Here is a 10,884-nt window from a genome sequence, read left to right as displayed (position 1 = left end):
CAGCTCCTGAAAAGTTAACAAATGGTTCTTTCAAGCTAGTAGGAGCCTGCTCCCATGCACCACTGATTTACCTGTCACAATACTGCAGTGTAGCCACGGTCATATACAACATGTGGCTGGGAACTGGAAGCAAAGTGGGTGGGATGACTTCAACCCATGGATGATCAATGACCTTGGGTCACAGTAGAAGGAAGGAGCTGGGTGTAGCACTATGAGTTACCTCAGTTATGCAGGTCATTTAGTTTCCTGTTAATGGTGTATTAAATTTCTCCAAACTTAGTGGTTGAAAATAACACATATTTGTCATCTCACAGTTTTGGAGGTTATTAGTCAGAAAGGGGTCTCACTGAGCTAAAATCAATCTCTTGGCAGGGCTGTGGTCCTTTTGGAAGCTGTGATCTCTAGCCTTTCACCAGCTTCTAGAGACCATCTGTATTCCTTGGCTTTGTGGACTCCTTCTCCATCCTCAAAGCCAGCAACGTTGGTCTGATTCCTTTTCATGCTCCCATCTCTTTGGTTCTCTCTTTGGAAAGCTGATTAGCAAACTTAATTTCATGTGTAACCTTAATTTATGTAACTGAAGGTATACATACAATATAAATGTGAGAGACTAGAACATGGTTATCTTTGAGAGGCTATTTTTTCTGTCTAACCTAGAATGTTATGTCTGCAGCTAGTTCTGCACAGACAGGGCCCCCAAACCCTTCTGGAGAAGTTGCTTAGAGTCCTAACAGGTGGGATACATGAAGGATTTCATGAAAGCTGCTGATTTGCCTCAGGTAATTTCAAATGGCAATAAGTTTTATGGTGACAATAAAACAGAGCAGAGAGAGATGGGAAAGGGAAATATCTAAGTAGATGCTCAAGAAATGTCTCTCTGAATTGGCAGTGTGTGGGCTAGCACCTGAGTGTTGAGAAGGATGCAACTGTACTCAGTTCTGGGAAAGGCCAGGCTAAATATAATGAGCAGCAGCACCAAGGAAGGGCTGGCGGTATCTAGGGTTTAGCTCGTTTAGCTCCCCCCTTGAGCTCCCTTGAACCATCCTAAATAAGTACAGTGGGTTCACTATCCAAACTCATTTCTACATGTCTCCTATTCCAACTAGATCTAGCCTTGTAAATTCTCCCTACAGAGAAATTCTGGAGTGCCACTGGAAAAAAAACAGGTACAAAGTTTTTGAAGACTGAGGAACTGAAAGTATAGGAGGTGAGGGGTGATCAGTCAGGCGTTCAGTCACTCAGTCGTGTCCGACTCTTTCCAACCCCATGAATCGCAGCACACCAGGCTTCCTTGTCCATCACCAACTCCCGGAGTTCATTCAGACTCACGTCCATTGAGTCAGTGACGCCATCCAGCCATCTCATCCTCCGTCCTCCCCTTTTCTTCCTGCCTTCAATCTTTCCCAGCATCAGTTCAGTTCAGTCGCTCAGTCGTGTCCGACTCTTTGTGACCCCATGAATCGCAGCACGCCAGGCCTCCCTGTCCATCACCAACTCCCGGGTTCACTCAGACTCACATCCAATTGAGTCAGTGATGCCATCCAGCCATCTCATCCTCTGTTGTCCCCTTCTCCTTCTGCCTCCAATCCCTCCCAGCATCAGTCTTTTCCAATGAGTCAACTCTTTGCATGAGGTGGCCAAAGTACTGGAGTTTCAGCTTGAGCATCATTCCTTCGTAGATTGTTCTAATATAAGGCCCTCAGTAAATCAGGCTTCTCTTTGTTCATACTCTTTACAATTGACCTTCCTCCTCCTTCTGTCAAGAGGCAGTGTGTATTTCTCCAGTCCCTTCAATCTAGTCAGCCAGACTGATGATCTGGCCATGTGATTTGCTTTGATTAACAGGATGTGGCAGGAGTGAGGTACAAACTCTAGAGCCTAGACCTTAGGAAGGCTCAAGGCTTGGCTATTTGCCCTTTTGGAACATGAAGTGGGGAGGTCACAGCAACTAGAGTATGTAAAGCCTTAGTAGCATGGTAAGGAATATGGACTTTGTTCCCAGTGCTCTGTGGGTTCTTGAAGGTTTTAATAAGAATGTTATGCTTCAGAGTATCACACTGGGTGCTCTGCGGAGGAAAGATTGCAGCTGGGCAAGGATGGAAGAAGGGATACCAGTTAGAAGCCTTTCTGAGGCATCTAGACAAGAGATGGTAGCAATGGAGGTGAGAAACAGTGGACAATGGATTGGCTTGGGAAGAAAATAGTGAATAACAGTCTTCTTTCTAAAAATGCAAGGCCACATAAGTACATATAGAATAAAGTTATAAACTTTAGAAAACCTAATAGGTTAATATGTAGGTCAGGAAGCAACAGTTAGAACTGGACATGGAACAACAGACTGATTCCAAATAGAAAAAGGAGTATGTCAAGGCTGTATACTGTTACCCTGCTTATTTAACTTCTATGCAGAGTACATCATGAGAAACGCTGGGCTGGAGGAAGCACAAGCTGGAATCAACATTGCCGGGAGAAATATCAATAAACTCAGATATGCAGATGACACCACCCTTATGGAAGAAAGTGAAGAGGAACTAAAGAGCCTCTTGATGAAAGTGAAAGAGGAGAGTGAAAAAGTTGGCTTAAAGCTCAAAATTCAGAAAACTAAGATCATGGCATCCAGTCCCATCACTTCATGAGAGATAGATGGGGAAACAGTGGAAACAGTGTCAGACTTTATTTTTTCGGGCTCCAAAATCACTGCAGATGGTGACTGCAGCCATGATAGTAAAAGACACTTACTCCTTGGAAGGAAAGTTATGACCAACCTAGATAGCATATTCAAAAGCTGAGACATTGCTTTGCCAACAAAGGTCCGTCTAGTCAAGGCTATGGTTTTTCCAGTGGTCATGTATGGATGTGAGAGTTGGACTGTGAAGAAAGCTGAGTGCCAAAGAATTGATGCTTTTGAACTGTGGTGTTGGAGAAGACTCTTGAGAGTCCCTTGGACTACAAGGAGATCCAACCAGTCCATCCTAAAGGAAGTCAGTCCTGGGATTTCTTTGGAAGGAATGATGCTGAAGCTGAAACTCCAGTACTTTGGCCACCTCATGCGAAGAATTGACTCATTGGAAAATACTCTGATGTTGGGAGGGATTGGGGGCAGGAGGAGAAGGGGACGACAGAGGATGAAATGGCTGGATGGCATCACCGACTCGATGGACATGGGTTTGAGTGAACTCCGGGAGTTGGTGATGGACAGGGAGGCCTGGCGTGCTACGATTCATGAGGTTGCAAAGAGTCGGACACGACTGAAGGACTGAAGTGAATAGGTTAATGTATATAAATCTGGATGTTGTATGTGACCATTTCCTCCAGTAAGACTGGTGACAGAGAAAACCAGAAGAGAAATAGTAATTATGAAGCAAAAGCACAGAGTGGAACAGGGGTGAGACATGAGCTCTTAGCAGTAAAGTGTTACTACTTCCCACCTACGCATCCCCTACCTCCTGGACCTTGCCCTTGGGTTCAGTGAGAGAGCTCTGGGTAGACTAGCCCCACCCAAACAGCTCGAAAGGTACCTATTTTGTGAAGGTGCAAGTCCAGATAAATGCCAAGGAACATGACTCACCCTTTGCATCCTCACACCTAATCTAGGACTCATTCACTGTATTTGAACTAAACATTAACGGTTTCCTACATGTGAGTACTTGACCTAAGGGACAAAAATACAGTCTGCAGTGAAGGCTGAAGGACTTGGTTCTAGTTTTGCTTCTGTCAGTGTTTCCCATGTGACTTTGGACAAGCTACATCAGGGCTCTGGGCTTATTCTGTCATTCTTTCTTGCTGTGACGGAAATAGGCAAAGCATGAGTTTGGTCAAATGAAAAGTTATAAAATTTCAAGCCCAGAATTCTGATTTTTAGTAGAGCTCCTCAGCTACAAATCTTTAGATTTCACCTCACTGATTACTCTTTACAAAATATAAACTTTGGTGCTAACTGCTCAGGAAAACTCATGAGAAGGAAAGTTCTTTTCTTTCTTTTATTCCCTCCCCACTTTTTAAAATGTCACTGTAGCACGATATACATTTTCTGACTGGATTAACATAATAAATAATAACAAAGACAATATGTTATCATAAAAGATTCATAAGTTGCTTTCTTTAATCCCTTCCTTATGTCCACTCATATAAACACTCTTTGTTGTCCATTACCTCAATAATCATGTGTGGTGACTGGGCACAGGAGTGTGAAACCAGGCCAGAGAAAATCTTTACTTAGCTTTCGGAATGACTGTATGGGGAGGTGCTAGTGGGGGTAGCTGAGCTCCCAATGTCACTCTAAGACCTGCTGCACATAGCAGGTTATGAAGTAGAATGGGTGGAGCTTTGAAGCTTGAAGGAAGTTCTTGATTTTCAGATGTATGCAAGGACAGAGAGCGCATGACTCTACTCTACCATGAAATGATGTTTACTCAGAGATTGACAATATCATCTAAGTAACCCAACGTCAAGTCTGGTCATTGTCCATATGACCAAAGGAAGTTCCACACTGTTCTCACTGTATACACAATCGATTCGCTTTATTTGGAGAGTTGTATTCTATAAAATCATCACATACACTGAATTAGTGAATAGCATTGCTCCTCGGGAAAACACAGGGTTAGGATCATGAGAGCCTCTGGTCTCACTTTTGTCAACCAAACAACATATAACATAGTTTTCGGTGTGTTTCTATTTAAAAGCACCTTACTTAATATATATTGTTGATTCACTAACACTGAACTAATGGCCAGCAACTCTGAACTTGAGCTCTGCAGCTCCTGTTTTCTTCCTGCTGTTCTCCGAGCTACCCACACATACTTCTAGGAAAGTACTCCTTTGGAGCCAAGATAGTTTGAGTCAGTTCCTGACACCTGCAACTGAAAAAAATTTCTAAAACAGTATGCTGTTAAATGTTTTAATGATCATCACAGTGTTTGCATATTTATAATAATTCCAAGTGACTTTCATTTATGCCACTCCCTACAAGTAAATCATGGTTACAAGTTGAGAACCATCACTGGCAAGCATATGAGTTAACAGAAAAAATAAAAAATTTTGTTATTGTGAAATGTAACATCCATACGAAAAAGGTGCACACAGAAAAATGTACCTCATGAGGAATTAACACAAAGTTAACACCTTTGTAACTATCACACATAAATAGAACATTGCCAATACTACTCGAAGCCCATCTCATGGCCTCTTCCAGTCGTGATCATCCTTTTCCACCCAAAAACAATGAAGCTCCTGACTTTCATGGTTGCCACTTTCTTAATTTTCTTTCTAGTTTTAATACTTAGGCATGCATCCTGAATCTTATAGTTGAATTCTGCCATTTTTTGAGTGATATATAAATGAGGTTATATAGTATATTTTGGGGGAAATTTGGTTTCTTTTGTTCTGTATTATTGTCTGAGATTCATCCAGTAGTTAATTGTAGTTGTAGTTCAGCTTTTTTCATTGCTGTTTAGTATTCCATGATACGAATATACACTTATTTCTAATAACTATCTATTTATTGATAAGCTTTTTTGGCTATTATGACTGATACTGCTATGAATATTCTTGGTGAATACATGCACACACTTTTTGAGTGTATACATGAGAATAATTGTTGGATCCTGAATATGTATCTTTTCAGGTGAGTGGATAATACCAAGGTCTTTCCTAAGTGGCTCTTCCTGGTTATATTCCTAGCAACACTTTAAAATTTTATTTTATTTTTGGCTGTGCTGGGTCTTCATTGCTGCGGTTGGGCTTTCCCTAGTTGTGGAGAGTGGGGGCTACTTTCTAGTTGTGGTGGGCAATCTTGTCGTGGTGGTGGCTTCTCATACTGTACAGCACAGGCTCAAGGCATGCAGGCTTCAGCAGCTGCAGCTTATAGGCCCTAGAGCATGGGCTTCAGTAGTTGGCACATGGGATTAGTTGCTTCATGGCATGTGGGACGTTCCCAGACCAGGGATCTAACCCACGTCTGCTGCATTGGCAGGTGGATTCCTACCCATTGCACCACTAGGGAAGGCTCTCATCAATATGTTATGACAGTTTCTCCTTTTATATTCTCATTCACTCTTGTCAATCTTTTAAATATTAGCCGTTTGTGTGGGTGTGTATGGCATTGCACTGCGGTTTTAATTTCACTTCCTCCTGGTTGCTAATGAAACTTAACACCCCCTTGCACGTTTAATGGCCTGTTTGTGTATTTTCCTTTGTGAAGTGCCTGTTGGAAGTCCCTTGCTCATTTTTCTATCTGGTTGCTGGTCTTTTTTCTTATTGATTTGTAAGAGCTCTTTATATATCTGGATAAGGGACACCTTTGTTGGATACATATATATTGCAAATGCCTTTTCACTCACTTAATGGTGTCTTTTGAGGAAGAGATTCTGAAATGTGTTCAATTTAGCAGTCAGGATTTGGAAACAATTTTTTGCAACTGACAACAACTAGATTAAGCAGTAGAAATATAAATTTCTCAGGTTAGTACATAGGCTCTCTAACCAAAGTTGCACGTTCTTTCTTTGGAATGTTAGTTCTGAAATAACATTTTATTTTTAAATAATTGAAAATTCCATTACATTACAAACTACAGAAATACGCTTAAAAATATTTAATTCTGCCGCTTGGTGGTGCCATGGAAAACTAATAATAATAATTTTAAAAATTCTGCAAGTTTGCTGGATAGTAGGGCTTGGCTGTTAGTCAACTGAAAACTATAAACAACATTTTTAAGTTTGTAATCCTTTCCTTACATTACAGTGGCTGAAAAGTGCACATACCAGCTCATGCTTTCACTTTAAAATTCCAGGCATACTCATAGTCGAATGTCAAAAAGGAAAATAGGAGGTGTTTTTTAATCATGGAAAATAACAAACATTTTAAAATAACAATATAACTAACATCCCTTTCCCTATTACCTGGATAATAAACGTTAACTTCCAGTCACATTCACTTCAAAAAATTAAATAAAAATAAAATGTATGCTTCTTTGTTCTTTTTCATTCCCCTTTCTTCGTTTTCTCACTGGAGGCAATCACAAGCCAGAATTAGATGTGTATCCTTCCAGTTCTTGTTTCTCTATTTTTAGTACATGTTCATGTGTCCATGAGCAGCACAAATGTTGCTTTATATTCTTCAAATGTATCTTTTCATGCTCTAGTATACTGCAATTTGCTTTTTACATTTAACAGTGTTTTGTCATGTTGATAGACACAGATTCATTAGTTTTGTTAAACTGCAATGCTTTAATTTATGGCAAACAAGTATCCTAAATTATTTATTCCTCTATGAACATTTCAATGTTGCAATAAATGCAATGCTTAGAATATCTAACATATAATACGTCCTCAAATCATATTTAATGAGCAAAGCGGCATAAAGTATTTCAGGCAGACTACTATTTGCTTCAATTGTCCAGTTACATGTCGTTAACGTCCACCCTATATGCATGCGTGGCAGGGATCATTCCCTGAAATTTCCTAAAAGCTTTTTACCCAATTCTCTGAGAAAACGCTCTGATGCAGTGCCAGTATGGGGGCAGGGCTGGGCGGGTGGAATGGGTAGAGAATGGATACAAAGACATCCCAACGTCAAAATATAAGACAAAGAGGTTTGTCTGGGGCATAACAGGGTGACAGCAGCGCGCGTTATAAAAGTGGGGGAAAGTTTACAATGCAGGCCATGTCCGGTGCTACCATATCCGGATAGCAGGTAGTGGAATACAGAGGTCTTTCTCTCCGAGCACCTTCTGAAAGATGTAACCATCAAACGACAGACGGTTGCCATGGGAACCAGTGGGGGAGGACGGTGTGTTCGACCAGAATTCTTGATGCGCTTAGAATGTTTCTTCTTCCGGTCCTCGATTCTTCGCACCACCGCCCCTCTCCGTCGTCCCCCGCCCATTCTGTGGGCTCTTATCATTTCCCCTTTTAATGCTCTCCTTCCCTGTTCTGGGTCGCCATCTTGGGCCATGCGTCAAGATGGCGCCCCCTGCTCCAGCCAGAGGTAGACCCCAGGAGCGCCAGCGAGTCTGCGCGCGTACGTGCTCGGGCGCGGGAGGGTGGGGCGGTGATGTCAGACGTCGCCCCGCCCCCGGTGGTCGCTCCGCCCCTGGCCCCACTCCTCCTTCCTCTCACCCGGCGAACCCGGAAGTGGAGGAGGAGGCGCGGCGGCGGTGGCAGAGCGGGCAGGAGCTGGTGGATCCATACCCGGCAGCGTGTCTGGGGTTGGGGGCGGGGGGTGGGGCTGAGTGGCCTGGGCAGTCTGGCCTGGACAGGGCGGGGGAGGCCATGGCCTCGGCAGAGTTGCAGGGGAAGTACCAGAAGCTGGCTCAGGAGTACTCTAAGGTACCCGTCGTATGCGGGGAGTAGGGGGTCCCCGGTCCTGCGGCCCCGGGTTGCCTTGGCAGCGACTTGTCGGGACAGAGGGAGAAGGCAGAGGGGGCACGCGAGCGCGCCCCTCCTGTCTCCGCCTTCTGTATCCACCATTACCGAGCTTCCACCTGCAGTTCCCAGGAGATGGGGCCGGGCGGTGTCTGGTCGGTGTGCGTTTCTGCGGGAAGGAGCAGGAGTTTGATTCTTCCTTCTCATTGAACTAGCGGGCTTGGAGAGGGATGTCAGAAATCCTGGCTTCCGCCTCTGGTGCTGGTCGGGAGGGGCAGGGAAAGGTGAGGACCATCGCTTTCCTGCTGCTTCCTCAATTTTCCCAGCCTGGCGATGGGAAGGATCAAGCTTTCTCCTTTCCCACAGGGATGATATGAGGATAAAGAGATTTATCTGCCTCCCCCCCACACCCCCCCCCCAATTAAATTAAAGTGTGAATAGAGTCATGCGTGTAAACTACTTCACCAGAAATAGGTGGTTACGAATGGATTCAGTGCTTTGGAAAGACGTTGTCTGAAAATGATTTTGAAAGCTGGAGTGCTAGGGCTATGTCCTTTTCTCTCTTTTTCTTGGGTCACCTGGAGTGGGGCAGAGCACCCAGAAGATGCTCAGGACATGTTGAATTAAGCAAAATAGTGACCTTTCCCTTTGTCATATTTACGGCATCAGTCTTTTAACTGGTGGGACCCTTTTCTTGGAAAAGGGCGGTGCTGCTTTTCTGTGTAGTGTGGTTCTGCCTCAAGAATATTCTACGGAAGTTCTAAAAGCAGAATCTTGCATCTTTGGAAATAGATTCAGTAGTCATTAAATTTGGTTTTCAGTGATCTTGGCATTCGAGAGAGCATGGGGAAGCTTAGACTCCTTTTTACTTTGGAGAAACTGAGACACACTTTAAAAAATTTCATATAATGGATATGCAGCAATGTGAAATGCATTGTTTTGTGAAAAATAAAACCTGTGCCTAAACATACACACTTAAGTCTTCAGAATCACATGGAGGCCTTTTGAGATACTATTATTCCAGTGGTACTACTATTGGCAAGGGCTTCCCCAGTAGCTCAGAAGGTAAAGAATCCACCTGCAATGTGAGAGGCCTGGGTTGGAAGATCTCCTGGAGGAGGGCATGGCAACCCACTCCAGTATTCTTCCCTGGAGAATCCCTGTGGACAGAGGAGCCTGGTGGGCTACAGTCCAAGGGGTCGCAAAGAGTCGGACAGACTGAGGACCGACTGAGGTCTAAGCACGACCACTGGCAAAGCTTCTGCATTTCCATTTGAATTTGTCTCTAAGAGCCTCTGGCAAGATGTTAGTGATGGCAAGTTTTTATCCTTTGAAGGCATTTTTTGTTTGTTTGAAAGGTCCAGAAATTATTTGGAACAAATCCATGTGATGAAGTGTGGTGGGTAGAGGATGGCAGTCCCGACACTTGGCTCTCCTATTTTGGGGTGAAAATGTTTCATGAGTATAAAGTAAGGGGATTGATTTTCTTTTCCAGAGAGTAAACAAGCTCAGAAGGCAATTCCAAATGGCAGAAGAGAGTTCCAGAAATATTTTGAGCAGTGACCGCACTGCTGAAATAACAGCCTCGCAAAAGTAGGGGAAACTTTGAAAAGATTTTATTCTTTTGACTTTGTAAGCTCTTTTGTTCAGCAGACAGTTATATGCCACCTGTAAACAGTCTGCCAGGCCCCACTGAGTGAGGCAGAGTTCCACCTTAAGGAGAACCCTTTAATAGAATATTCAAATGTTGTACGTAAAATTAATACAAGAGGACAAGTGTTAGATCAGTAGGCGGACAGAAGAAATGGCAGGTAAGAGTAGAAGTTACTCAGATTGGGGAGTAGTGGATAGGGAGGAAAGGATGGATGGTAGTATTCCAGGCAAAGGAGACAGTCTCTGCTGACATGAAGACATGGTCAGATAAATGACAGAGAGTGGTGAAGTATGGTTGGAGGGATAATTTGGACCCGTTTGTGAAGAGTTGTGGATGTTGAGTAAGAAGTTTGAACTTTGAATAAATGGAATAGACACTAAAGGTTTTCAAATGGGAGAGTGACAGTGCTTTAGAAAGATAACTGGTAGCTATGAGGAAGATGGACAAATTGGGAAAGACTGGTGAAAAGGAGACCAGACTGCAGGCTCTCTGAATAGTATCAGGGGGAGTTATATAGGGTTAAATAAAATTTGTGACTGTTAAGATGGAAAGGGCTTAAATTTAGGAATTATGGTTGACAAATATGGTTTAGTTTATCTGTTTTTTGAGTGCCTGCTTTGCACGTAGCTGCAAACTTATGAAGCATATGGAAGTGTCAAGGCACTCATCCGTGTGTCTCATTCATTCTGTGGGATGTGATGAGTGAGGGAAGACTGAGAGTTGACCCTGAAATTAACCCACGGACTGCTCTGACAGAACACCACTGCCAGCTGACAGAGGAGGGTGGGTCAGAAGGCACGCCAGTTTGCCGTGAAGGTTAGATGTAATCATAGTATTATGGTTGGAAGGCATGCTGAGGCCATCTGATTC

General features: G+C 43.3%; 1 protein-coding gene across 4 annotated transcripts in view; it reads left to right on the top strand.

Moving 5' to 3' along the window:
* The first annotated feature begins 7,925 nt into the window (after positions 1 to 7,925).
* PPP1R21 (protein phosphatase 1 regulatory subunit 21) overlaps positions 7,926 to 10,884 on the top strand; it is a 67,087-nt gene continuing 64,128 nt past the window's right edge. For 2 of the 4 annotated variants that reach the window (XM_004005964.5, XM_060413895.1), the window contains exon 1: positions 7,926 to 8,324. In XM_004005964.5, the coding sequence (XP_004006013.4) occupies positions 7,959 to 8,324 (366 nt within the window). In that variant the 5' untranslated portion in view covers positions 7,926 to 7,958. Of the gene's footprint in view, positions 9,954 to 10,884 lie in introns of all 4 variants that reach the window. The other 2 variants (XM_060413896.1, XM_060413897.1) reach the window with 2 other exon arrangements.

This window comes from Ovis aries, chromosome 3 (assembly GCF_016772045.2).
Source record: "Ovis aries strain OAR_USU_Benz2616 breed Rambouillet chromosome 3, ARS-UI_Ramb_v3.0, whole genome shotgun sequence".
Taxonomy (NCBI): domain Eukaryota; kingdom Metazoa; phylum Chordata; class Mammalia; order Artiodactyla; family Bovidae; genus Ovis; species Ovis aries.
This window is presented reverse-complemented; position numbering and strand designations above follow the sequence as displayed.